Source organism: Dromaius novaehollandiae, chromosome 5 (assembly GCF_036370855.1).
Source record: "Dromaius novaehollandiae isolate bDroNov1 chromosome 5, bDroNov1.hap1, whole genome shotgun sequence".
In the NCBI taxonomy this organism is placed as follows: domain Eukaryota; kingdom Metazoa; phylum Chordata; class Aves; order Casuariiformes; family Dromaiidae; genus Dromaius; species Dromaius novaehollandiae.
This window is the reverse complement of record NC_088102.1, coordinates 67000388-67027585: the sequence shown is the minus strand read 5'-3', so window position 1 is coordinate 67027585 and position 27198 is coordinate 67000388. Positions and strand designations below refer to the sequence as shown.

The window sequence follows — 27198 nt, the reverse complement described above, 5'->3', positions numbered from 1 at the left end:
CACCGCGCTGCACCAAGGTCCTCCTGGAGAAGGGGCTTGGGCAGGATGCCCAGTGTCCGGGGAGCTTGTGGCCGCGTCGCTAGCGTGGAATAGTCTCGGCGTGAGTCTCCCCTGGAAAGGTTTTCAAGTTTCGTAGGTTAGGTGGAAAAGCCAGCTTTCTCTTGAGCAGAACGCCTTGATTAATCCGAGCTTTGTTCCTCCTAGACAATGCTGATGGTTCGTGGAGACAGGGAGATCTGTCATGAGCCCAAAAAGCAAACAGCGTGCAGCTTGATGAGGCCCTTTGCGAAACGCAGTTCCCCCCTCGGGCAACTTGTAGTACGAGCGCTGCACAAATCCGCTAGCCCGAGGGACGCTGCTTGGTTTTGGCTCAGGAGTGAGCCTGAAGCGAGGACCCCCCCGCGCCGCCACCAAGCTTTTGGCCCCGGTCTGAGCTGCCCTCAGGCTTTCTCTCTCAGTGACCGGGTTTGCCCTGCGGCGACGGCGGTCCCCTGAGGATGGACAGCACCTCGCGCGTGGTTGCTCCACCGTGGCCGATGGCCCAGAAGCCCGGTCGTGCCGCTGGCAGATCTCGCTCCCCGCTGCCCTGTGCACGCTGTGAGCAAGTGCATTTCTGCAAAGAGGGTTGTCGGGAGGCAATAACCTTCCCGTCGCTGCAGACCTCGGGGCGGGTGGGCGCCTGCGCCGGCGGGAGCGGGGCTGCCCCCGCGGAGGGGCACCCAGCGCCGGGCCGGCAAGGCAGGAGCAGAGCCCGTCCCGTGCCGGCGCTCGTGTTATCGCCGGAGCAGGAATGTTGCAGCGCCTTATCGTCCCCTCCGGGATCCGAGAGGCCGTTCTGCTGACAGAGGCTTTATTATCTAGCGGCCGAGGCGTCTGGGCGAAGCCAAGGCACGTTTTCCTTCCGCACGAGTGAGGAAGGCGGGCGTGCAGGGTAGTGCCGGAGCCCTCTGCCCCCGCGCCCGCTTGCTCCCGTGGTGCCGGAACGGATCGGCACAGCGGTGCCTGATTGCATGGGAACAGCTCGGCTCCCTGAGGGAACGTGTCGAGGTCCCCGGGGTGCCGAGCGCGCTCTCCCGGGGCCAGAGGCTGAGATTTGGGGCCTGGGACTCCTTGCAGCACCCCGCGTCCCTTTAGCATCCTTGCCGAGGTGCAGCTTCGGTGCAGAACGGCCCCGGTGATGGGGCTGCCGGGTGCGGGGAGACGGGGTGGTCTGGAGGAGCAGGGGGCGGCTGGGGCGGTATCACAGGTTCAGGCCGTTCCCACGGGCCCTCCTCCCGGCACGGCACGGCACGGCACGGCACGGCACGGCACGGCGGCGCTGAGCGTGCCTTTTCCTCCCGGCTTGGCAGGCTGACGGCGCAGTGGAGCGTGGAGGATGAGGAGGAAGCGGCGAGGGAGCGGCGCCGGCGGGAGCGGGAGAAGCAGCTGCGGTCCCAGGCCGAAGAGGGCTTGAACGATGCCGGCTCCTGCTCAGAGAGTGGCCTTCCAGCGCAGGAAAACCAGTAAGGAGCACCCGAGTCTATGTCCTTGGCCAACACGCTCTGTCCTTGCAACAAGAACTGCCTCCACCCGTGGAGTGGGTGGCTCCGCTCTTCAGGGTGGCTTGGGGGACCGTGGGGGCAGGATTTGGGATTGCAGTCACAGAGAAGCAGCAGCTTAATTTTACTGGGAAAATGGCAAAAGGTATTTATAAAAATCTGATTTTTCCATGCAGAGATCAGTTTTTTTCCAAGCTATTTTGAAAATTATTCAGGACTTTTCTGTCTAAAAGCACTGCAAAGATGTTTCAAAATCTTTTGTGGAAATGCATCCAGTTGCATTTTGCAGATGAAACATTGTAGCCTGCCCTAAAAGCAAACAGAAGATCTGAAAAGTAATAATAATTTTCAGCTTTCCAGACCCCCCTTTCATACAGGGGCAGATGAGAATTCTTGTTTCTGATTTATAGGGAGATGCTGTGCTCAAGCTCAGGCACAAAGCAGACGGCAGCAACCCTGGTAGCACCACCGTGTAGTCTCAGATCCTGCACTTTTGGCTACCTGGGACTGTTCGCAGCGCCCCAAGTTAATAAGGTGCCTAAGCCTCTGCCTGGAGCAAGGCCTGATCCGAGCGTTTCCCTTCAAACCCCTGCGAAGCACCACTGCAGGCGAGGAAGTTCCCATCGCTGCGGTGGCTGCTTCAAAGCGCCTGGAATGGCTCAGGCCCCTCTGCCAAATCTCTCGCCCCGAGCGCCCAGGGCTGTTCATCTGGAATAGCGTTTCGGCACTTTGGGAACGGGAGCGCTTGCGGATGCCTTTCTCCTTAGAGCTGCTAGGAGACCAAATGGGAACATGCTGTCGGCGAAGGGCAGGGAGCAGCTTGCGTTTGCCCCCTGGGCATCGGATGGGGCTGCGAATCAGCCCGCTTTGCTCACAGCAGACTCTGGGCCCAGTTTTAGGAACCATGCTTAGAAATGCTCACGTCCACGGTTGCTGAGCAAGGACCCAAGCCTTCAGCAGCCTGCTCAGGGGACGGTCACGACAAGGACCTCTCGAACGAGGGAAACCAAAGCTTGTCAGCACACGATAGCTGCAGCGTGATTTACAGCTGAAATAACGGTATGAAAAGAGGAAGCGCAGGAGACCTGGCCTTGCTGTTGGGAGAGCTTAAGGGCTCTTACCCCAAGGTTGGTGCTCAGTGGAGAGATGAAACAAGGCACAAATATAACCCTGGGAGTGTCCTCCTTGGGTAGGGGGGCCATGTGCAGCAGGTCCTACCCCTCTGCCTTGGGGCAGCTTTTCCCCTGCTCCCCAGCGCTTGAGCTAGCAGAGCCAGGCTTCCCTGGAAAAGCACGTTGCTCCTTCTCTGGCCCTTCCCTGGTCTCTTCTGCAGCTGCTGACAGCCACCTGGGCTTGCTCACTCAGCCAGGGCCGGCCGCTATTAATCTTCCCAAGCTTGGCTCTCGCTTGTGTAAACACGGCCCCCTCCTTCCCTCGCCTGACTCATCCCATTCATGTCACTCCTGTTTGTGTAAACAGGCCCTCGGCATTTCCTCGGACCCGAGGGACGCGGCGAAGTTCCTCTCTTCCCTTTCCCCTCCAGCTGAGGAAAGAAAAGCAATAATCTGCAGAACGGCCACTTCATAGAAAATCTGAACAGCTGTTGAGCTTCTCGGGCCCGAAGACAGGCCAGGCCAGTCAGTACCCGAAGGCTGGCCGTGTCCGCTCGCTCCTGGGTGCTGCCGTCACCCTTTTCCTTCCCCAAGCTGATGGTCCCCCCGGGCTCTCACAGCCACCCGGGACCCGGAGGAGCAGGACGGCAGGAGGGACCGTGCCTGCTTTCCCACCCCGTCATGGCAGGGCTGAGCAAAACCATTTTAGCGGGGAAAAGGATGGATGTGGAAGGGTTGTGAGTGCCGGCGCGTACGGCCTCGGGAGCGAGAAGGATAGATGTCAGCATCGCCTCGCGCTGATTTGATTTCCTCGCTGGAAATGCCCAGGCAGGGTCACTTTTCAGGGAGGCTCCTAATTTAGCAGCTTAACCGGTGCTGACGTAACTGTGCTGGCTCAGCGCTTTCGGCGGGGGCCCAGCTTCCCGAGGAGCGCAGGCACCTAGAGAAAGCGAGGAGGCTTTCAAGCAGCGTTCAGCTGTTCTCCCTTGCTCCCAGGGAGGACGGTGGGACGTGGCCGTTCTTCTCATCTGGCCACAGGCCTGTGGCCAAGGACACAAATACCTGAGCGGTTCTGCCCTCATGCACTGTCAGTGCTCCAGCTCCCCCAGAGCACTGGCTTGGGACTCTGGGGATCTGCAGCCTCTTCCAAACTCAACAGCTTTCTCGAGCGCTTTCCTCCAAGTCCATCATGCTCCAGCTGCGTATCTGCTGGGATCGTTGCTTCCTCTCCCAGCCGGTCCCCGACGAGAGAGCCGGTTCTGCGTGGCTGCCTCTTCCCGTCCGCTTGTGCAAAGGATGTGGCGAGCATCTCGGCTGGGGCCTCTAGGAGCTCCAGCTGCACAAAAAACAACCCAGTCCGGTCTGTAGACCGACACGGCGCTGCTACCTGGGAGCCTAAGTCAGCTTGGGGATGCTGAGCTGCGGTAACAGCTGGGCTGGGCTGAAACTTCGTGCCGAGCTGCCTGAGTCCGTGTGCTCCTGAGCAGCTCCCAGCACAGGACTAGCGCCGTCTGCCCCAGCGCGATGCGGGCTGGTCCTGCAGCCCCCAGCTACCCACCCTGGCGAGAGCTGCTGTTTTTCATCAGCCCTCAGCTCCCTGAGTCAGAGGAATGTGAGACTCCTGAATCTCACAGAAATACCCCGTATTTCTAGGCGTCAGGGTTGCAGAGGAGACTGAGCATCTCCTGACACCTCCTCAGAGTCCAGAAAGGCAAGAAAGACCTACAGTTACTGTCTACTTTGAATCTTTTAATTTTGAGCTAATCTTTGGGTCCCACACCCTGATCTCCTTTCCTGGGAGACTTGGCCACCTTGTGTCCCCACAACATCTGTGAAGGTCCCTCCCCAGGCAGCCGCTTGCGATGTGGGCACCGACGAGCCGCCGCGCGCCCAGGAGCCTCAGCCGCCTGGCGATTTTTGTCCTGAACGCGAGGAAAAAAATAGGAAAAAAGGACCCACGCGGGGCCAAGGCACATGCGGCGCAGGCAGCTGCGCGGCGCAGGATGGCTGATGCTCCACGCGGCCGGCCGCGCGCCGGGGCCGTGGGCTGCGCGCCGTGTGCTAGCTCCCCGCGGAGGGCTTTCGTCACGGCCTGGGAATGCGCCCGTGCGCTCCCCGGGCTGCACGGCGGTGCGCGGCAGCGTGGAAGGGCTTCCTCCTCCCTCCTCTCCCGTTCAGGAGCAAGGAGGAGGGTTTTCCCCTCCCTGGTAGCTTTTTCCCTTGAGTTTAAGCTCCTCTTGGTCCCCCCAAAGGGATGCTTAGGAGGCTGCTTGAGGGGGTTGTAGCCTCCGGCGGTGGGTGCTGCTGCAGAAGGGAGCTGCCCGGAGTGGGCTTCAGGGCCAAGCGCAGCTGGGAATTCAAGTGATCCCGTAGGAAAGGCTTCCTAAAGCAACCTGCCTCCCTGCCGCACGTGGGGTAAATCCATTCCCTCTGGAGCCAGGAGCCAAGTGGCTTTTAACGGCTCCTCCCCAACTCACGAGCGCAGGGCACGGGCCGGAGGAGGGAGGAACGTGCCGCTGTTCGACCCTGGGTCTGCAGCGCGGCGGGGCCCGCGTCTCGGAGCTGCTCCTGGGGTTCCCCCTCCCGGGACGGGGGGATCCGAGGCCTCACCCTCTCATCTCCTGCTGCTTTGAGGCGGGGCAGGACTAGTACGAGTATTTTATAGATGGTCTCGAAAGCGCATTTGCCTGGCTCAGAGCAGTATGGGGAACTTGCAGATCAAACCCAGGACCTGAGCCAGTGTCCTAAGCGCTAGATCTTCCTGACTTCGTGACCCAGCTTTCTGGTGAGGCCAGCTCGTGCTGATGGCTTTTGGATGGGGTTGCATGGGGAAAATAAGCACAGGATGAGCGGGAATCCAGCCTGAAACACCTCTGGCCCAAACAAGCTAGGGTCAGCTCCAGTGCGGAAGAAAGCCATGGACAGAAGGATTATCTTATCTCATGCTTGTCGGCCTGCAGCCCCAAGAGACCGCGCAGGCAGCTGGGTACGTCTGCTGCAGAGACCGAGCTGCTCCTGCTTCCTTTCCGCCTCGTGATGCCTCCGCTGAGAGATCCCCTTTGCACAGGGGCAGTTCCTACGCTCTCGGCAAAAGCATCTTTCCCGTAATGGAGGATAGGGATTAAAGTGGGATTTGGGAGGTGTCACAGGGAAGAAGATACAGTAACTGGAGGGAGAGAGGGGCAGGATCAGCCTGGGGTTCTTTGCGCCGCTCTCATCCTAATTTTTCCCCTTGCTGTGTTTCAGCTACGACTTTAAGCCCTCCGAGACTTCGGAGCTGGAGGAGGATGAGGGGTTCAGCGACTGGTCCCAGAAGCTCGAGCAGCGCAAGCAGAGGTGGGTAGGACAACGACACGACGAGGGAAGGGGACACAAACGTGCCCAGCAAAGGGACCGTCCCGGGGAGGGGCGGCCGAGCCCGGTTTAAGGCTGGCACGCAGAGCTGGGGGCCAGAGCCTGGAGCGCTAGCTGCGGCGGGGGGATGCTCTCCGCCTGCGACTTGGGCTGCTGGGGAGAAAGGGCCTCCGGGACGGCCCTGGGCGCCGGGGAAGTTTGGGCGCAGCTTTGCGCTGGCGGCGATGGCAGGCTGCCAGGAGGCCTGGGTTTGGAGGAGCGACAACAGCGGATTTAAGCCACCTGAGCTGCTGCAGGGGCTGAAATGGCCTCTAACGTAATCCAGGCAGCCTGAAAAGCTGTTCCAAGTTATTGCTGCTTCCTGGCTCGTGTCAGCGTGGTGGGTGTTACGGCCCCAGCCCACCTGGTGCCTGCCGCCTCTTTCAGCAGTGGAGAACAGGCAGCAGAGGTCCCCGAGCGGTGCTTGTTTGCAGGCTCTCCAGTCGCTACCCAGAAGATAAGGGCCAAATCCTGCCTTAAGTACTTCCCTTGGACACTGTGTACCTGTGCTTGAACTCTGTGACTTAGCTCTCTCAGTAGCCTGATTTTGAGGGGAATCTTAGCCTGTGGTTAATGTGTGATGACACAGCCTCTTCTTCATATACAAAGCTGAAAAGAGTGTGTAAGATTAATATTTACCGCTGAGCAGATAAACAGAGCTCAGCTCTCACTTTTTCCAAACACGGCAGTTAGATCCACCTGAAAGCCGTGCCTTGCCCCTTCGCAGCTCCAAGCCCAGAGACGTTGCTCCGGCACCTGGGAGCGGTGCTGGTGATCGGGGCTGCGGGAGCAATCAGGAGCCAGCAGCGGGGCAGGTGAAGCCCATCGCAGAGGGGTGGTGCCTTAAAGCCCGGGGCTGCAGCTGGGCAGGTGTTTGGGGGGAGGCTGCTTAGGAGAAGCAGCAGAAGGGGATGGTGCTTTGTGGCTCTGCTGCGAGGGGAGCTCTCCGTGGAAGCTGAGGTTGCCCCAGCCAGCGGTTGTCCCCTAGAAAGTCTGTTTGGCAGCTTTGCCCTTTCTCCTTGCTCGGCGGTGTCACCGGAGGAAAAGCTTGGAGGGCTGCGAGGGGCACAGGTAGGCTGTGTTTCTGGCTTTGACTCTCTGCACTGAACAAAGTGGTGCTGGAGCCAGGGTTTCCCAGCTCTGCTCTTTCCTACCTAACTGAGTAGGGAGCACACTTTGTTTTTTGTGCGATGGGTGTTTAGGCTCTGGCTGTGAATGAGAGGATGGAGGCAGTTGCTCTCTGCTGCGTGGAGCTAAAAGGGCTCGGGCACCCCCAGAGGTCCCTGCTGCCAGGGCAGACTTTCCTTCCCTTCCCTTTCCTTCAGGTGTTGTGCCCTGTTGTTGCGGGGGGAGAGCTGCAGTCCTGCAGCTAGGAGTTGCATGGAGGAAGATGAGAGCTGGGATGTGCCTGCCGCCTTTGCGATGATGTAGAAGGGAGCCGTGCTCACTAGCTGCTGCCCATACAGAGCTGTGGTGTTATAAAGGCATCCTATACACTGCGTTGTGTCTGGCCTGGGTGTTTAATACCGGCTTGCCCTTTAGCCGTGGGCACTGCTGGCTGAGGCACCTTGGTTAAAGAAGCTGGTTACCCGGGCTGTGAACCCCTCGAGCCTGCTTGCTCTGAGTGACCTTGCTGTCTCGAGAGGGCGGTTGGTAGCAAGGCCAGCAAACCCGCGTATGCAGCATATATCCAGCAAGAACTTTTCCCTGTGTGGTCGGTGAGGAGGGCTGGAAGGCGGCTGCCCTGTGAGCTGCCTTGCCAGCAGCAGAGAGGTGGGTGGTGGAAAACTCTAGTCTGAACTTCTCCCGTGTCTTGGTGCTGGATGGCGAGGCCGAAGCAGTGAGTCACCCCTGCAGCTGCCTGCTAGCCAGCTTTCTAGCCTTGCTGTCAGAGGACCCACAGCTGCTCTTGCAGCCCAGGCAATTTTCTGAGAAATCTGTGGGAGGAGAAAGCTCTTCTCCAGCCAGGGAAAGCAAGATGGCAATAACATCCCGGTGTAAAACTGTGAGCCTGCGAGAGCTCTGAGGCGAAGTGTCTGCTCCCACTGACTCTGTGCCCAGGTGCATAGGCCATTCTGCTTTTGCAAATCTGATTGCTTAAAAATACTAGCGAGTCTTCTCTCTGCAGGCTCTGAGACCTGTAGGAGTCTGTAAAAACCCCACTGTAATCTTTACCCACACCAAGGCTCTTGGTGACCCTGGTTGCTTTGGGGCTGCTTTGTTTTTTGCTGGGTTCTCCTAGGCCTGTGTGTGCCTGGCACCGGCAGCCATGCGATGTGACCGCTCTTATGTCTGGCTGGGAGTGAGGAACCCAGACGGGACCACAGAAGTGGCTCTGAGCCCTGGTTTAAAACTTCCAGTAGTTGTATGCTTGGGGGAATGGTGGAACTGGGTTTCTAGAGGTCTGAGGCACCTGATAGTGTCTGTAGGCTCATACAACAACGTGTTTTGCTTCTCTGACTTCTCTTCCCCATGCCTAGGTCTCCGCAGCAGTCCTATGAGGAAGAGGACGGTGGTGTGAGGGAAGCTGAAGTCAAACTGGAGCAGATCCAGCTGGATCAGGAAAGCCTGGAGGAGATCCGGGAGGAGAATATGGCAGTGAGGGAGGAGGAGAGGCTGTACCATGAGGAAGATGATCTCCAAGAGCAACAGGAGGAGGAGAGAGCTGAGCAGGAGGTTGGATCAGAAAGAGCTGGCCTGTTCCTCTCTAGGGCTGGCGGGAGGGCTGGGGTTGGGGGCTGCTGAGAAGCTCAGCTTGCCCATGCACTTTGCACTGATGGGTGCTGGGCCCACGTAGACATGGTGTGCGCGTACGGCGTGGAGCCCGTCCCGTTCTCACCGATGTGTGTTGCTGGGGCGTCGCTGTGGGCAACCTCTCCCTCTTCCTAGGGTGATGATATCTACTCCCAGAGTTTGTAGTGGCTTATTCATGCCCATGCAGTACCAAGGAGGAAGTGCTACTATTTCTCCTGTGGTTTCGTGAACAGTGAATAGCTCTTTAGGAATCTTCAAACCTGAATTTTACTACTTTTTTCCTCTGTTCAACGGTTGTTGCACCTTTGAAGTGCTTTGGCTTGATGTATCTGCACATCTTGCCTTGCTTCCAGCTGAGGTTTTCTATCTGCTCTTTCAGCAAGGTGTAATTCCTGGTAAATGAGAGAGACAAAGCTGGAACTTGAGCTGTGTGCTGATATTCTGGGTTGCTGAGCTTTAGATCTTTGGTTGTAAATGGGTTTTTGACTTGCTATAGCCACTGTATGCTTTTGCATTTGGACTGTGTATGTGAGCCTTCGTAGCCTAAAGGCAGCTACTTTCTCTCCCAATGGCTTCTAAATGAGAAATTATGTTTTTCTATCTCAGTAGTGGGAAGAAGCCTTTAGTAACTGATGTGAGGACTCTTTTCCATGTCGAAACCTGCCAAATTTGTCTGACTTTTAAAATTCACACATGAGGTTCTTTCAGGATGTTTCAAAATGGGAAGACGTAAACTCAAATTTTTTGTGTTTGAGTATTCATTTAGTGTAAGGGAGTAAACCTGGGAAAGGGCAAAAAAAATCACTCTTGTTGTAATAACAATTTTGACCAGCTCACTTCCTGGCTTGTTCATTCTCTGCGCTCAGGAAAAGAAGAGAAGGAGAAATGAAGAGGAGGAAACACCAGAAAAACGCCAGAAAGCTCCAAGCCCTGCCAGCCTGGAGGAGGAGGAGCTGTGCTCCGACCACACCGCGGTGTGCTCCACCAAGGTTTGTGTCCCCAGGGCCGGTCTGCAGGCAATGACAGATATCGTAATAGAGCACGTAACTAACAACGAGGGAAGATGATGCTGTGGTAACGTAGGGTGCAAATTCTGTTTCCACTTCTGGTACAGAATGGGGCAAATCCCTTAATCTGTCTGCCTCATCTGCCTTGTCTGTAACGTGGAAACTCCTGTCCTCCTACTTCGTCTACCTGAACTGCAAAGTGTTTGAGGCCCCAGCTGTCCCTAGCTGTCTGTGTATGCACTGCCAATTGCTATGGATCGCAAGTTCAGTGAAGACTCTAGGGAACATTGTAATAGTAAGAAAAATATATGTACCTTAAGCTTGTGAATTTGATGAAGTTCATGTGTCTTGTCTGATGAGGAAATTAAGCTTCCCTTCCAAAAAAAGTGAAGCATTGGAATTTCTCTAACTTGGGATAAAGTCAGAAAGTATCACTTGAATCTTTTTTAAACAGACTTGAATTCCTGGTTTCTGAAACAGCTTGTCCTTTCCTACCCACATCTGTCAGAACTGACACGGTCATGTGAAACTTCAATTTTTGACAACACCTGAACTGCATCTTGTGACTTCTGTTGCGTTTGGTACAAATTCTTAGTTCTGTGCATGCGCTTTTAAATAGAACAGATGCAGATAAGTGGTTTCCGTACTGTATGGCTTTGTCTTTCCCTCTAAGCTGTAAGCTTGTTGATACTAGCTCTGGGGGAAGTGGTGAGGAGTCTGGGTAGTCTGTTAACCTGCTATTGGTGTTATCCTTGCTTTCTTGCATTGAGATCTGCGCTATTTGTTTCTTAGTCAGCATTTCCTGGACAGGGAGAATTATGAGAGCGCTTCCTCTTGCAGCAGGAAATAAGTAGTAAGAAGGTTTCATCATCTATAACCATTAGGTTTCTGCTCTCTGTGGAGAGGCCTTTAAAAATCAAATAAAATGAGGGGAGTAAAAGAGGGTTTGGATGCAGGCCACATGCTGTGCTTGGAAGTGGGGTGGGAGTGCCGAAGCAGATCCCCAGAGAGGGACAGGCGGGGAAATGTGGGAAGCTCTTCCAATGCCTTTTATGTGCTGAAAGTTTCAGCATTGCAGCCCCAAAACACGCACATCTTTCTGATCTGAGCTTAACTGCTGTTGCTAGGATTAGCCCAGGGAAAGGGTTAGAAATATAGTCTTTTTTTAAAATGGTGATGTCAGAGCTCATGAATACACAAAGCTGAATATAAAGCCGTTCAGGAAAGATATGAGCTTGGGATCTTTCCAAAGAAAGGAGGGTCCTTACATTCCAGCTAGTAGGGTTTTACATGAATACTAAGAATTAAAAAATTGACCACCAAGAAGGCATTTTGGCCTTGGGTCGCTAAGCAGGAATACTGATTTCCAGCGAAAAGGCGAGAGCTTTTTCTATTGATAGCGTATCTGCTTGTGGCTGAGAAGCTGAGACGTGGGCAAGGATCTACCTGAGGTGCCTGTTCAGGTGCCGTGGTACCACAGCAAGGTGCCACCCTGCCTGTCAACGGCCCAGAGGGATGGGCAAGTGCAGGGAGAGAACCCAGTCTCCGAAGTCATGGCTTGGAGGCAAGCGTCGGTTCCTCCCATGAAGGAGCAAGCCGCCGGCAGGCAGCCTGCCAGGTGCTGGTCCAGCAGAGCTGTGCTCTCCCTCATGGGCCGTGTGCTCTTCTGTGCCTTCTGTACCGCTCCTCTCCGTGACGCTGCCTTGTCTTCTGGTCAGCTGAAACTTAGCACTGGCTCCCTGCAAGCTCCTTAAAATGAGTGTTTAGCACTGCCTTTTATCTGCTGACAGGTAGGTAACGTTTCCCATAGCACAGGCAGCGATATACAGGGGGGTGGCTCCTTTTTACATGGTTGCTGATCCTTGGCTCTGTAGGATGTGCTGCAAAAAAATGTGCTGCCCTTTGATTTGAAAGTGATTGTGTCTCTGTGTTCCCCTTTTCTGGGGCATGAGAGAGGTGTGAGGTTTAGCAACATTTTGGCCTTTTTCAGTGGTTGCAGAGTGTTTGCTTGCCTTCCTGTCAAACAAGTCTTGCGCAGGACACAGGAGCATCTTGTGCAAAACTCTTTCCTGACAGCTTGACTTGAAGAGTTGCCTTGCAGGAGGCTCCAAGTGCTAAACTGGCCTGTCTGGTGTGGATAAGCTGCTGTACCTCATGCCTGTACTGTTCTCATGCTTGGCTCCTCTGCAGCCTTGGCTGGCGGTGCCTCTAGTTTTTTTTTTTTTTTTTTTTTTTTTTTTTCCTTCCCTGCCTTTCCTCACCTGCCACCTTGTCCCCCTTGGGTATGGCAAGGCAACCAAGTGTCTGAGAGAAGATACCTGGTCCTTGAATGGCAGGAATAGAGAAAGTGGCCCTAGTTGCTGCTTGAGCTGTCAGCCAAAATTGCATGTTGGTTTGCCCCTGAATTTGGTTGGGCTGCTTCTGTGCACTGGAATTTTTGAGAGGATTTCTTCTCACCCACTCCCAGAAACAAAGTAAAAGGGATGCTCACTGCCTGTGGCCTGGGTGGGAATACAGGATTGAGCAAGGCATCTCTGCCCAAAATGTGGGTGAGGGAACAGAAAAGGAAGGTGACTGGACTATGGCCAGCCAAGGTGATACACATCCATCCAAGGTCCATGAAGAAGTAACATCCTTGTCTTCTTTCTCCCACTTCTAGATCACGGACCGAACCGAATCTCTGAACCGCTCGATAAAGAAAAGGTACCTCTAGGGCTGTTGGGGAGTTGGGGTAAAGCAGACGCCTTGTTTCAAATGGAGGATGCCCGAGGGCTCTGCTGAGAGGGTGGGCAGTGATGACAGGCTGCCTGTGGCCTTCAAAACCCTGCCTGAGGCACTGGGGTCCTTCCCACAAGGGGGTTGTCTTATTCCTCTGCTTTTCTCCCCAGTAACAGCATAAAGAAGACCCAGCCTCCCCTTCCTGTGTCGAAGATAGATGATAGACTGGAGCAATACACGCAGGCCATTGAGGTGAGTGGCTGTGCTGCGCCGGCCCAGCTCTGTCCTCGCCCTCCAAGGAGCCCCCTTCGCAGGGCGTTGTTCTCCTGGCTCGCCGCTTGGTCCCACCATCGGCGAGGTGACAACCAAGGTGCCTCTCCCTGGATCGCAGCAGCCCTGTCTCCTGTCTCTAGAAGCTTCCAGGGGGTAAAGTAGATTTCTTCAGAGGTTTTTCCAGTAGGTTTCTTCCACATCCTTGTTTCCTCATGTTTCCTGACTAGTGGGTGACAACATCAGGCAGGGCCCTTCAAGTCTCCTTTCACACCCCCTCGTCCCTGAGGACTTCCCATTACAGAGAAAATACATGCTTGGAGCTGAGACGTTCCCTGATGGTGTTCATTCTCCATTTTCCAGACATCCACAAAGGCTCCAAAACCCGTCCGACAACCGTCCCTTGACCTTCCCACCACAAGCATGGTGGTAGCCAGCACAAAAAGCCTCTGGGAGACTGGAGAGGTTGCAGCTCAGTCCTCTGTGAAGTCACCGGCCTGTAAGGTAAGGCACTTGCCTGACCTACCCTGTCCGTGCAGGAGAAAAGGGGTTGGCCGCTGCATGTAATGTGCATTACGCTTGCCCTGTGTGAGTGTAACGTTAGCCTGTTCACGTGGCTTGTTGTTGTGCTAACCAGCCGCAGGCAGCGTGGAGCCAGGGCTCTAAAAGCCTTGATATTAGGGACTTGGACCCTTTCATCAGCATCTAACGCCTTGTACCTTGGAGCTTAACGTTCATCTCTGCTAGAGTCCTGAATCGTTCCTCAGTGGTACAGCTAGGAAAACCTCTGAAGCTGGCTGAGCCTCTGTCTTGAAATGGGAATGAATGGGAAAATGGTGTGACTCTTATTGCGGGGACTTGACTGAACTCCAGTTGCTGAGTGCTAAGTTGGGTCTGGCATCAAAATGATAAATCTTGTAAACTTGAAAAATGTAAAGAATATCGTGTATCAGTTTCTTAGTAATTTCATTTTTCTGGCCCCTGAGAGCAAGGGTGATTCTGTAACACGTGACTTGCAAATCTATGTTTATGTGAGCAAAATTCCTTCCACATAAGTGTCTTGATGTTAATGTCTTAATAAATTTAAGAAAATAAACATCTTGGATCTCTGATCCAGTCTCCTGTGGAAGAGAGTGAGAGAGGGGAAAATCTAAGATATATTGGGAATAGGAAGAAGTTTTCACAGTCTTGGGTTTTAGCTGCAGCTGTCATAGGTCAGACAATGTGACGTTCTGTATTAAGAGGTCAGATGTGTGGGTTTGAAAGGGGTGTGAGCAAAAGCATGTTCGGCAACATTGCCAGAGAAAGGTAATGAGAACAACCTCTTCTCAGGATATCGTGGCTGGAGACATCGTGAGTAAAAGAAGCCTTTGGGAACAGAAGGGCAATCCCAAACCTGAGACCAGTATCAAGGTAAGTTAGTATCTGTGCAAGAACTGAAGTACTTCCTCTTTTGTGAAGAAGAAAAGGTCTGTATGGATGGAGGTTGCCTGTATCCACCAAAGTATTTGCATGTCTAGACCATAAGAGAGCTCTTCCCAATGGTTAACTGCTATAGCTTCAGTCTAAATAAAAATAGTTGCAAAAGTCATGTTATAACTGATAATACTGAACGACCTCTTGAATAGTGCATTGTTCCCAAGTAATGGGTTGGGAGCCCTGGTTTTCCAGGCTAAAATTGAACTGCAAGTATGAGGGACTCTGCTTTTGTTATGCTTCTTAATCTTGAGATTACAAAGAAACATCCAAAATTAAGTGGAACGCAACCTAAGACAGTATCGGCGTTTGCAGATGGATTTGGGGTTTTGTGCCCAGTGAGATGTTTGTGGAAATGCACATTAAAATGCAGGAAGCAGCTGCTGCCCTAATTGTCTAGGCTGAGCGAGAGATCAAAGTATGTTATCTGCAGACGGTCCTTCATAGTACTGCTGCCAGTACACAGAAAAGAAAACTGGTACTTGCTGTGGGTGAAAGCAACCTTGCCAGAACCCCAGCTCGGAGGGCTCTTCAATGAGTCCTCCCCGCAACACCCCGCACTGCACCTTCCCTTCCCTATTATGCATCCTACACCTGTATTGCCTTGTGTTTCTGGAAACGGATGGTCTGTCTTTCTGTCTGTGCAAGGAGTTCATGGAAGGGGTAGGCAGCGGCTGTCCCAAAGCCCTCTGGGATTCTAAGTGACTGTCCTAACTAATAACTGTCCTAGATAACATGAAGTTAGAGATTCTCACGTGCTCCCCTAGCTTTGGGTATTTGATCTTGACTGCCTATTCGAGGAGGAAAAAATGCTGACTTTGGCTGTTCCTTTCTGTCCTGTTTAGTCCACTCCTGGGAAAAAGTATAAATTTGTTGCAACAGGCCACGGCCAGTACAAGAAAGTGCTGATAGATGATGCGACAGAGCAATAACGTGCCTGGAGGACCCATTAACCAGGTAGGTTAGTTATGACCTTGTGCTGCGTAATAAACTCCTGGTAGTGTTCTGGCGAGATGGCTGGGTTGTTTCTGCCAGCTGAGCTTGGATGAGTTGCAAGGTGCCATATGAGAACAGCTGGAGCCTTCTTTCCAGGCAGGTATCTGACTTCCTGAGCTGGAAGGAAGTGGGGGCGCAGAGGGTCCACTCTCTGATGCTGCTAGGAAGCTGGGTACCTGCGCTAGTTTAATCTGCAAAACAAGTCCCTCTGCTAATGCTGTGTGAATGAAGATGGGTTTTCCTTTGCTTGTTCAAAGGAACAGTCTCTAATGTGTATTCTTGTGATCTCTTGTGTTGCAAAGAGAAGTAGGTCACTTCTGCTGAGCATAGGGGCTGATGGAGCCCTGAGATGTGAATGTTTCCAGGATCTAATTCAATGATTTAGTGAATTAATTAGGGGAAAAAACTTGTAATGATTTTAGTGACCTCTTGGAACTGCTCTGCAGTAGGGTTGTAGAAGGGGGGGAGAATGAACATCTGCTGTATTGGCTGGACTAACAGAGCAGAAAGGACTGCGTGCTGATGCATAGCTAGGAGGGGAGGCAAGGCTGGGATGCTGTCTTTGGGCCCTCTTGAAATAGTCTTTGGATTGCATGCATGTATTGTGCTTGTGTTAATGAATGTCCTGGTGTTATGCTGACTGGATGAGGGAGGGTTGTGGTGGAAAGAAGGAACTGGCATAGAGGGATGTGATAACTGGTTGGATCCAACTGGGCAGCATCTGGCACTGCGAGAGGACAGGATGTTGGGTGGGGAGGGAAACAAGCTTTTTCTTTCTCCTTTTTTTCTTTTTCTACAATAATAAAAACTTTATTTCAAAGCCAAGCTTATAAATAGCTCTCTGCTACAAAGCACCTTCTTTGTTTCTGAATCCTTCTGGGACTGTTTTTTCCAAGGAGCTGGCTTCCAAGTGCAGCATTTTTTCCCCCTTCTTTGTGCACTCCTTTAGGAAAGAAGCTCTCTTGAAGGCCGCTTTGAGATGGGCAGTGGTATGAACCCAAGTCTGTCCATAATTACACTTCTAGATATAATGAAGGAGCCTGCAGGACTCTCGCCTCAGCTTGCTTCCCTGGCTGTTTCTTCCAGAAACCAGTTTCAAAGCAGTCTCTTTGATCAACTCCCTTCTGAAATCCGTTTTGATGCACGGAGTGGGATCCTGTTGAGCTTTGATTCTAGTAGCAAGCGTCTTAGCAGGTTTTGTTTGTCCTACCTGAGTTTCTGCAAGCAGCTCAGAGGAAATGGCCCTTGGCTCTGGCCTTTCTTGAGAAGCTAGTAGCTGCAAGAGGGTATCCTCTAGGGATCTGCCCAGTACCCCAGATGGCCACTGCACAGTCCTGATGTCCTATGGGCTCGCTCACAAGAAATGATTTCTCTGGCTGCACATAGCAAACAGGACTGAAATAGCTTGAGGATTTGGGCTTGTTCCTGTTCTTGGGTTGTTAGTTGGCTGTTTTACATGCCAAGAGGTCCCCGCTCCCCAGACTCTTTCTCTCTATCTCCCTACCACCCTGTTAACTGTATTCATCCTTTTTCCCCTCCGTTGCCAGGTCCCTTAGTGCTTGCTCTTCTGCTGCAAAACCCTCCTGGTTCGCCCTGCTCTCACTCACTTGGCACCACCCTCCTTAGCTTTCTAGTTGCTCGAGGACGGGTGCAGTTTTTCCTCCCTCTCCCCCTTTCCGAGCTGCGTGCCCTCTGAGCAGGCTGTGGAGCAAGAGGTTTTTCTCTAAGTGGCGGTTTAGGCTCACTGATGGCCTGAGGCTGTCTCACGCTGAACAACAACCTAAACCTGTGCCCAGTGGTGTTCCCCTTCTCTTGCTCTGCCTGCTCGGCGCAGGCTGCGACATGCTGCAAAGGCTCCTAATAAAAAGCTCCTGGCAGAGACGTCCTCTTGCCTCTGGGCATGTTTGCTCGTCCGTTCTTGTGCCTGGATCTGTCTCTGTGGACCTGCTTCTGTGCTGAGAGAGACAGGCAGAGGCACAAAGGCTAAACCATGTGGTCAGATCTGCCCTCCTGTAGTGTGCGAGTTGGTGGCTTGCTCTGGGTCACCGTTGCTGTGGGACAAAATGGGTTAAAACACAGTTGCTTTGGAAACTGTCCTCTCTGTCCAGGTTGGTGCTCAGCTGTAATCAGTATCAGCTGCTTGGCTGGATGATAGCAGCATGGGCCTTGCGAGGGCTGACTCTTGTGTATGTGTCCATCCCTCTGTGCTCCAGCGTGGCTGCTCTCACTGGGCAGCCACTGCATTTCTGTGTTAAGGACGTGTTTCTGGTGTGGTTTTTCTCTCCAAGCATGATAGGAGAGGTTACCGCATGCTAGGAGGTAAAAGGGTTGCCAGCCAAGCAAGTCTCATTGAGGAGTGAACTCTTGGCCACCCCTGAAGATGGTCACAAATAGCAGATGACTTCAAGCTGCAACCAACAGAGGTTAAAATGGGGATGGCATTTTTAGACCTTTGGATGGAAAACTAAAGGAGATTGCCTCCGAGCCAGCCCTATCCTGCGAGGGGGGCCACTGCCAAAATTCCCGTAGGGTGGATGCAATTACCTTTGAAGTTGTTTTATGCTGGTGTAGCCCTTCCTTGCAGGGAAAGGAGCAAACTCTTCTACGGTAAGGTGCCAGTTAATCACTGTGGTAAGGTAGTCTTTATCTGCATTAACGTTAGGCATTTTGCATTATCTAAGCTGTACTCTTCTGGTTGCTGTGTAGGTCTTTCCCTCTTGCCCTGTCTTGCAGCATGTCAGCTTGTCCTGCAAAGGCTGATCTGGCAGTCGCTCCTGATTGCTGATCTGTTTCCAGCCTACCAAATACTGCTCTCTGCTGAGCACCACTTCGATGCTAGTTCAAAGGCCCTGGCAGAGTCAAATGCTGTCCATTTTCCTCAGAAATCTAAGGAGTATCAGACTTGGGTTTGCTCCCTCTGAAAAGGCTACTATGAAGCAAAGGATTAGAAAACTGGAAGGAGGGGGGGGACTGCTTAAACATACTGCCTTCCCTGCGGTATTGCCCTTCCCTGTTGTATCCTGTGGGATTTTCTCTCTGCTGATGTGGCTAGACCTGATTTTGGGTTGTTTTAAGTGTCTCTATTCCATCCTACAACTATTCTCAGCTCTTCTTTGGAAAACTGGAGATTGGAGGAGAAGAGGGGAGGAGAAATCCAAACTTTAGATACTTGGGCTTGCTTTACCTCTTAATTTCCTCCCTGGAATAGGGAAGTGGGTACAAAACAGAAAGAAAGGAGACTACCACTAAAGGGAAAACTCCAATGCAGGTTTGGCTGTGACCGAGTTGCTCTTTATAGCACCATTACAAAATTGGAAGACTTCAAAAAGGCAAAAGTGGCCTTCTGCCTGCACCCCTTCTTCCAGTCTGGCTTGGGGAAATTCCAGTCAGCTCCATATCCTCCGCACAGGAAGAGAATGTAAAGAGCTGTGTATCAGGTTTCCTGTTGAGGCTAAACATGCCGATCCTATATTAGCTATACAGAAACATTCCACCACGTGACAAATTCCCTCAAGGATCAGAAATAGCTGATCGCCAGTGTTTTTTGCTTCTGAAGCCTGGGGGCTACGGAGTGCCAAGGGTGAGTACTGAAAACAGAACGGCCCACCACAAAATAAGACTGCTAGCGAGGGTACCAAGTATTTTGAAATAGGAATGGCCAAGGCATGCACCAAGGAAAGTGTCCTGTCCTGAGCTTGGCAGGTCTTCTATGTGCTAAAATTTAGCAGACTGATGTAGAATGACTTTAAATGGTGATGCCCAGTTTTCTAGATGGGGGAACCATTATGTGAGAGCTGGAAGGATTAGATCCTGTGTTGTCCCTTACCCATTTCTTATACGAATGGACACATTTCCATCTTGCTCTAAGCAAGCGGGTGCAGGGTGCCCTCTGCTTCTGCTTTGAGCAGAGAAGTTAAGGGGATGATGTGTAAGCTTTTTGAGAGTTCAGTCTGATCCTCTCTAGATGGGGAGGAGATATGGAAGCAATGCAGATTCCTTCATGCTCTCTCATCTGTAGCTCCTTTTGTTTCTAGGACTTCTACTGTTCTTACATAAACACAAAATAAATTCACTTTCCATCACCTTCCTCTAAACCGTTTTTTTTTTCTACAGGCAGTTTGTCCTCTTTGCTGTGTGCCTCTCCTTTCTCCCCCCTATCCCTGCATACAGTGTTTGTAGTGGGCTCTTTTAAAACAAAATGTATATGTTTGTCTATCTTTCCTGGCTCCTGACCTGTGGATGTGGTATGTTATGCATTTAAGTTCATATACATACAGAGTAACCCTTAAACCCTCAGTGCAAGGCTGCTGGCTCAGAGGGGTTTTATTTTATTCATTTTTTTCCTTATACTTGGCTCTGTCTGGCAGGAAACCTAGTCATAGGTGCTCTCTTGCTTGGTGTCCTGTAGGAACCTTCAGAGATGTGGGCCTCTGGAGTGGCTTGCCTTCAGTTGACCGACCATCCTGATGCCATTCTGCTAAAGCTCTTGGTGTGCTCTTCGGTCACTTTAGGTCTGTACCGGCCCACCTCAAACATGGTGGTGATCTTTGTCATGGGTTTGGCAGCCAGCTCCTTCAGTTTCCGGGCATCAAAGCGTGGCTTGTGTAGGAGAATGGGTAAGCGGCGAGGGAAAGAGGAGCCTTCTTCCTTCTGCACTCTTTTCTCTTCTGCTTGCTGCTTCTTCCTGACTGTCATCTGGTATAAAATTGCATCCCACATCCTCGTGGCCCTTGGTTTAACCAGCTGGCTGTCTTGACTGGTGCTTGCTGGGGAGCTGTCTCTCCCGTGGCTTGCTTCCTCCTGCCCCTGCTTGGCCGGTTCCGGCTCCGGAAAGCTGGGTGCCTCTGGCTGCACTACCAAGCGCTTCCTGAGGCGGTACCAGCCACCGACACTGGCTCCAGGAGGTTTTGTTTCTTCCACCGACTGCAGTGTTGGCTCAGCTTTGAGGGGTGGGCTGGTGTCTGGTAGACTGGGGGTCGGCTGAGGGGGAATGGCGTGTTCTGCCTTCGTTTCTGTGGGGATGGCCCCCGGGGCGCTGACTTGTGCCGGGGCTGCCGCCTCTGCGGGTACTTGCCTCCAAGGAGTACCGGGTGTCGATGGCCTTTGGGTCTCGCTGCGCTGCTTGGGTGACTCGGACGCTCGCTCTGATCCGGATACTTCTGTATCGCTTCCAAGGGTTGCAGGCTTATCGGAGTGGGCGTCAGAGGTGCTGGGTTTGGGGTAAGGGGCTTTGACAGACTCTTCGTGCGGTGCAGGCCTGGGAGCTTGGCCAGGAGATCCTGCCTTTGCAGGAGACGGGGGTTGAGGCTCCAGGGTGGGAGGGGAAGCCAAAGCCTTGCTGTCACTGAGCGGGGCAGATAGCTGTGCTGGAGAGGATTCAGAGCGGCTCGTTTCAGGTGCTGGAGCAGAAGGCCTTTTGTCCTCATCGCTGCAGGTTGCTTGGGTCTGGTGTGATGTGGATGTCTTGGCCTTCGGTGCCTTGACGCTGTGGAAGTAGGTGTGCGCTTTGGTGATATAGGTAACCTCTGTTGCCCTTTCTGCGCTGGTTGCAGTGGAAGAAAGCTGAGGGAAAATGAATATAGAGGAGCCTCGTGGAGAGAGAAGCTGGGTGTCTGTGCCTCCAGGCTGCTGCGGAGTCTCGGAGGCGCCTGGCTCGCGTGCTGGAGAGGCGGTGAATCGGAGGTGTTCAGCGATGCGCCTCTGCTCGGTGACCGTCAGGGCGAAAGGCTTGCTTTTCCGGAAAGGGGAGGGGACGCGGTGGGCGACGGGCTGGATGGGGAAGCGGGCCGGAAGGCTGATGCAGGGGGCTGTTGCTGTTTTGGGGGTCTCTGCCGGGGGAGCGCTGCCATCGTGCTCCAGGTTGGGGCTGCCCTCATTCACGGGGGAGAGACTGGACCGAAAGGACTTGGCCTGCTCTGACGTTAGCACGGCGTTCTTCTTGGCTGCTTTCTTCAGGAGTTTCTGGAGCCGCAGGTTGTCCTTCCCTGGCTTCGGTAGGGTGGGAGGGGGAGAAAGCTGGGGGCGAAGGGGAGCAGGTTGAATGGAGGATGATACGGTTATCAGCATTGTCATCTCCTGAAATAAAACACAAAGCTTAGAGTTGACGTGGGCTTGGCCCCGTACCTGCCTCCTCAAAATCATCAGTCTAGCATTAGAAGTCTTCTTATAGAAGGCCTCCTCTTTCTCTCTCCAAAAGCTGTAAGTATGAAGTTAGTATTGTGCAAGAAGAGCATCAGACTTGGTTTTCTCACCCTCACAAGTGGCTTCAGCCAGTCTTGGAGGGTGGTGGGACAGGGTTAGAGATGCATTCGGAGAAGTTTGTATTGCCAAACCTGGAGTCCTTCTGCTCCTGGCACTAGCAAGAAATACAGTTAGAGCTCCTTGGGACCCCAGACATTTGTGTCTTGGCAAGTCCTAACAGGATTTGGAACAAAATGTCAAGAGAAACAGAGCAGATCTGAAATTTTGAAGCTCTGAAACATTCTCCAGAGGCATAAATCAGGAATGTTTCATGGCTTTCCAAATTCTAGTTATTAATACTCTGATACAATGTTATATACAACAGAACAGCCATAAACTACATATGTCATTTGAGTCAAAGTCAATACCAACCTTGATTGATTTCAGCTGGCAGAAAGACATGCCTGTGAAACGCAATACTTAAAAGCTGCATTTATCTGGTGAGAAAGTGCTTTGTCACAACACTCATTCTCAGTGGTGTCTCCTTGCTGTATCAAGCACTACAGCAACTGTCTCCTTCTGCACTTATCAGCCCTTAAGATAAAACCTGGTTTCCTGTTTCCCTTGGAGAGCGTTGCTACTGTCCTCCCTGTATGACCCACCCTCCAGTGGAAGAGAAATAGGCTGTGGTCTGAATTGGATCTTATATCTGATTGGGATTTGTGCCCAGAACCCCTTTTACCAAAGCTGTGCTCCTCCTGAGAGGATGCGTGGGTGCTTTTCCAGCTCTGTGTGAGAGTTGTTGAGGTTTGGTGTTCCCCAGCCTTGGGAAAGAGAGGAGAATTTGGCTCTGTCTTGTTTTGCAAGCCTCGACGCAGACCTTTAGCTCCCTTGTGCCAGAAATCTGACTGCCCTGGCTCACCTGCTGCTCAGAGTTGCTGAGTTTTCTATGAAATGAGTTATAAATCACTGAACCATTTAATCAGCAATGCTGGGTGCAACTGAGCATCCTGAAGCAAGGAATGAGAGGTGGGGCGATGTCAGGAGAGCTCAGTGGGGCTATGCTTGCTTTTTGCTCTGTTCTTGATGGCTCTTGATCTGCTCTGGTAAGTGGAATTGCAGCCTGTGCCTCAGAGTCCTGAGCTGGCAGGAGGGAGGTGAGGTGTGTAGCATGATGCCTACTGTGCAGGAAAATTGCCCTGAATAAAACTCTTAAGTGCAGAGCAGATGTTTTGCACTTGAGTGCCCCACGTTGTCTTTGAGCTTGCAACCCTGCTTTCAGCACCGGGTTGAGAAGCTGACCTGTAATAAGCAAGCAGAAGGTACATCTGCCAAAGCTGCTTGTGGAAGGGAGAAGGAGGATGACTGTCCCAAAAAAAGGCAAATCAAAGCACTGAAGAGGTGGCATGTGGAGGCACAAAGCCCTCGAGGGCCAGCCCTTACTGCTGTGGGTGAGCTGCTCTCGTGAGCAGAGCATGTGGTGGGCAGAGTCTGGGCAGTACCTAGCAGTGATGCACTGGTACCTACTGATCCCTCTATTTCAACTGCAAATATGAGAAACCTCCCACCATTTTGATGAGGGGGCCTTGGAGGGGATTTGTGCGAGCTAGGGATGACAACTGTTGGGCATGCCAAGTGGCTTATCAGCTTTGTGCCTTGGCCATAAGGCTGGGATTAGGACTTGCTCTGTTCCAAGAGCTACTCTTAGAAACAAGTCTACCCTGGCCATAAAAGGGCTAAGAGACCCTATTTCTTCATCAGATGCATGATCCCTTCCCCTGCCCTTCAGATGTTCTAAGTTCTTTTGGGTTAGAAAGCCCAAATATCTGTTGAGAGGTGCATCCATGCTCTTGTGTAGCACTGCTCCAGCTCTGTCTGTATAGGTGTTAGTAATTGCTTGGGTGATTTAAATGGTTGCAATGTGAGCAAGTAAATTCACCTGATGTTGGGATTGATTGTGGAATGACTTCATCTGCTCCTGTTTAATGTGGTCCCATGGACTGCCTGTAGTACAAGATGAGCTGTGGTCCAGCAGCGCTGGTGAGCCAGAATCATAAGGCTGAACTGCTCAGGCTTGTTGTGCTGGGAATACGAAAGAGGCAGGGGAATGAGCTTCCCAACTGCTGATCAGCTCTGAGTTGGGTGCTTTCCTTACCCTGCAACTGTGGCACCCTTGAAAATGCAGCTTCCTAGGTGGGCCAGAGGGTTTTGTCTGGAATTTGCTGCTAACTGTGTGCTAGATGCTTCTGAGAAGGGCAGAGGAGTCTGGCCATGAGAGGCTTGGGATATAATCCAGCTGCACCAGGAAAACTTAGTATTAGAGGCTGGTTTATGACTTGAGGATCTGTGGTCTCTTCTAGTAGTATGTCCTCTTAAAGTAACCCTTGCTACTATCTAAGCACCCCATCTGGCTTGAAATCTGCTGTGCTGTGGGTCTTGCAGAGACCTTATGGGTGGTGAGTTGCGTGGCATGTAACTTGGTTGCTGGAGCCTGTGTATTTGGGGGACAGTTGTGACAGGGGAGACATCTAGACATTGCAAAAGGAAACCACTCTTAATTTATTTCCCTTCCCTTGTCATGCTTGGTTTTGTTTGAGTCTCCTTCAGAGCTTTGCGCACTCAGAATTTCCGCAACAAGTGAGACTTTGCAAGTGATGTTGTCATTGCTGCATAATGAAGCAAAAGCAAGGGAAAAGACAGATATGCCTTACTGCTGGCTGAGAACTGGGGACAGAGGGGTGGAAAACCTGCCTGAAAAACTTGGGTGGGTTTGTGATAAGTTGGAAGGAAATTGAGCTAGAAGCTAAGAGGCTTTAAAAGGGTTAAGTTTCCCTCCTGCCGGTTGTGTTCCTGTGGGTGCAAGGGAAGTCACCCACTCTTGGATCCCAACTGTTCTGCTGGACTCTGCTTGATTGACAGTCAGCTCCAAACTGGGAATGGCGGGGAGAGTATCAGCATGGAAGAGTCATTTATTACATGATGGAAAAGTAATTTGTGCACTGGAGCCCCTCCGCGGTACCAGCTGTTCTGCAGAGAGGAGATCAAGAGCTGCGGGAACCTGACACTGCCGCAGATGGTCCCAAACAGAGAGCCGCGGTTGCCAGGGCCTGGAGGAACATGCTCTCTGCTCTAGTGACTTAAGCATGGAAGGAAGTCTGCTAATTGCCTCCTCCTCATGATGAGGAGGCTGAGCTGGAATGTGTCCTTCTCTCTGCCTGGGCAGTCGTGACCTCTGCTGGAGATGAGCTGGAGGCTGCCTGGGTGGCTGAGCCCTCGTGAGCGCTGCGGGGGCTGAATGCAGGAGCATTTAGAGCAGGGTTTCTGAGAAGCCGCTGTCTCTCTGCAGTCCTCAGTTCCTGCTCTCTGTCATGGACATATTGCTCAAGTTGGCTGTCCTGCATCGTAGAGACTTTACGGGTGGTGGAGAGGAGGGATTCACATGGCTCTTGTGAAAATGGATGGAAGAAAACCATCTTTAATTGCTAGGGCAAGATGCAGACTGTATAGCCCAGGATATTGCTCGTGGCAGACCAAACAGCATGCATAAGCTTGTCTTTTTCTTGTCTTACAGCTGAGCTTGGTCCTGACTCGACGCAACCCTCAATGCCAATATTTCCTCTGCTCCAAGGAAGATACTCAAAGGATGTTTCTCTTCTCCTCCTGCCTGAAGTCAGTCTGCTTCAATATAGCCTGACTGTCATCTCTGGGTGCAAGCGACACCCTGTGCTGCCTCCAGTCAGGTGAAAGAAAGTAAATCAGCTGGCAAAAATGATCCCTGTTTTAACCTTCTAAGTGACTCTGTGGCTTTTTTTTTTTTTTAATCTGGCTCTGCTATGGAGATGGGAGGCTGTGGCTCTGCTCCCTCTCTTCATCAAGTGCTTGAAGGGAAGAATCTACTGATCTGCCTAGCTGGCAGGTATTTTGCTACAGAATGAAGAATTTCTAATCTTGTGGCTCTTGATGGCTGGGTGGTAGGAGAGAGGAAGCTGAATAGAAACCAGATAAAAGAATCAGTGTTTGAGAAGAGGGCAATGGGCAGATCCTGAACATCAGGAGACTGCAAGGACCTTTTGTCACTACCACGAGTGCCAGCTGTGGTTAAAGTCTTCCCCTGTTTATGGCATAGCCTTTTTCCCTCTGCAACATCTGCTCTGGGGGATGTCATCTACTGGTCTCTCTGCATGTACATCAAGGCCAAATTACCAAGTCCTGTTCTTTAGTTTCCAGATCATCATTTTAATCACAGCTGGGTACCCATACCAAAATATTCCTGCCACTCTTCCATCCTAACCGTGGCCGTAGAAGTTTAGTTTCAGATAGCTGCTGCCTTCCTCTTCCTGTTAAAGAGGGACGTGGGCCTGAGGCTTCCTCTTCCAGGTGAGGAGTGTTCATTCCTGGCACTATCTCCCTTCTCTGGGAAGGGATTTGCTTTTCCTCTAGCCTGGGCTCCACTGTGAGGAACTGGAACACTTATTTGTGGGTGTCAAAGGCAGGTGTGTTGATAACCTGCAAATTATGCTCCTGGAGGAGGACTGGATATCTGGGAAAGGACCAAAATTCCTGTATGCTGGAAGCTGTCTAGGTGAAAAGGCATCTTAGTGTGCTGTTGGGGGAGGTCAGGGCTTGCTGTGAACGGGGCCCCTGAAGACGGGCACTCTGATTTCCAGGCTTTGGGCCCCAGTTCTGTAAACCAGCTCCTGGGGCTCTTCCTGAGCTCTCCTGTGTCTTTACACTTCATGTTGTTAGCACATTCCTGATTTCCTGTTTAAAATCTGTTCATGTCCTCTTCCCATGAAGGCTGTCAACATAAATTTGCAACTCGTTTCTGCCCTCCTAGAGGGAGGGCAGCTTCTCTCTCCTCCTGCATCCATTTGCTTTTTGCTTAAATTTACTGCGTGTTCTGAATATTTTTTTTGTAAGCATTTAATAAAATTTGAGGAAGATGTTGTAACAACGGCAACTCTGAGGATTTTGTTGGTGTAGGAATTCCTACAAGGAAAGGCTGGTTTCCCAGACCTTGCAACTCTCTGAGCTGAAAGTTGCAGAAGAGGAAACACCATCAAACCGGGCGACAAGAGGAAAAGGAGCTTGATGTACGTTGGAAGGGGGCTTTCCTCCATTTAGGAGGATTTCTGGCTACTTGCTGCTTTCCCCATTGTTATTGGGGAAAACGACAGTAAGATGGGAGAGATCAGGGTTTGGGCAAGATTTAGAGCAGCATGCAGAAGACTTTGTAGAAAGTGATTAGCTGGAAGAAGCAGGAGGTTTAGCTGGCCACCCAGCAGAGCTGGGTCGAGTCGGGCTTCAACCAAAATCACTGGAGCTGTCAGGCTATAAAAAGCCTCTGTAGCCTGCTTATACATCTGAGATGAAATCAATAGAGATGTCTGTGCAGGAACCCAGCACTCTAATGAGCTGACTGTTGTATCTGGACCATTTAAAGAAAAAGCTGTCTGGCCTTTTATGAAGGTGACCTTCCATGTAACAGCACTTCTCTTGTGTAGAGACAGCATCCAGGTTGTGCTATCCTTAACTTGCACTTCTCAAGAGTGTTGGAAACAGGGAAGCTGCTGGGAAACTCTGGCTGCTCCCAGGTATCACCTTTGATGTTTTCAAACAAGGAAAGTCTCTTGCTGTCATCTTTTTGCTTATTGATACCCTCAGCCTCTCTACCCCCTGCTTTAGCTTCTTCTGGAATGAGGAATGAGTCTGTGCTTTTCGGAGAGCACCGAGGAGTGTGGCAATATCTGGCCT

The 27198-nt window shown here is 52.0% G+C and overlaps 2 protein-coding genes across 5 annotated transcripts in view; one reads left to right on the top strand and one right to left on the bottom strand.

Moving 5' to 3' along the window:
• LSP1 (lymphocyte specific protein 1) overlaps nucleotides 1-26404 on the top strand; it is a 50954-nt gene extending 24550 nt beyond the window's left edge. For 3 of the 4 annotated variants that reach the window (XM_026092782.2, XM_064513145.1, XM_064513146.1), the window contains exons 2-11: nucleotides 1350-1502; nucleotides 5897-5986; nucleotides 8524-8719; nucleotides 9664-9786; nucleotides 12464-12507; nucleotides 12693-12774; nucleotides 13156-13296; nucleotides 14125-14205; nucleotides 15114-15225; nucleotides 25016-26404. In XM_026092782.2, coding sequence (XP_025948567.1) covers nucleotides 1350-1502; nucleotides 5897-5986; nucleotides 8524-8719; nucleotides 9664-9786; nucleotides 12464-12507; nucleotides 12693-12774; nucleotides 13156-13296; nucleotides 14125-14205; nucleotides 15114-15200 — 997 coding nt within the window. In that variant the 3' untranslated portion in view covers nucleotides 15201-15225; nucleotides 25016-26404. Of the gene's footprint in view, nucleotides 1-1349; nucleotides 1503-5896; nucleotides 5987-8523; nucleotides 8720-9663; nucleotides 9787-12463; nucleotides 12508-12692; nucleotides 12775-13155; nucleotides 13297-14124; nucleotides 14206-15113; nucleotides 15226-15303; nucleotides 15315-25015 lie in introns of those variants that run through there. The other variant, XM_064513144.1, reaches the window with a different exon arrangement.
• On the bottom strand, nucleotides 19711-20690 carry PRR33 (proline rich 33). The gene is made up of 2 exons (XM_064513232.1): nucleotides 20610-20690; nucleotides 19711-20547 (listed from the first exon to the last, which is right to left on the bottom strand). The coding sequence occupies exons 1-2, from the start codon at nucleotides 20688-20690 to the stop codon at nucleotides 19711-19713; spliced, it is 918 nt and encodes a 305-aa protein (XP_064369302.1).
• Nucleotides 26405-27198: the final 794 nt, after the last annotated feature.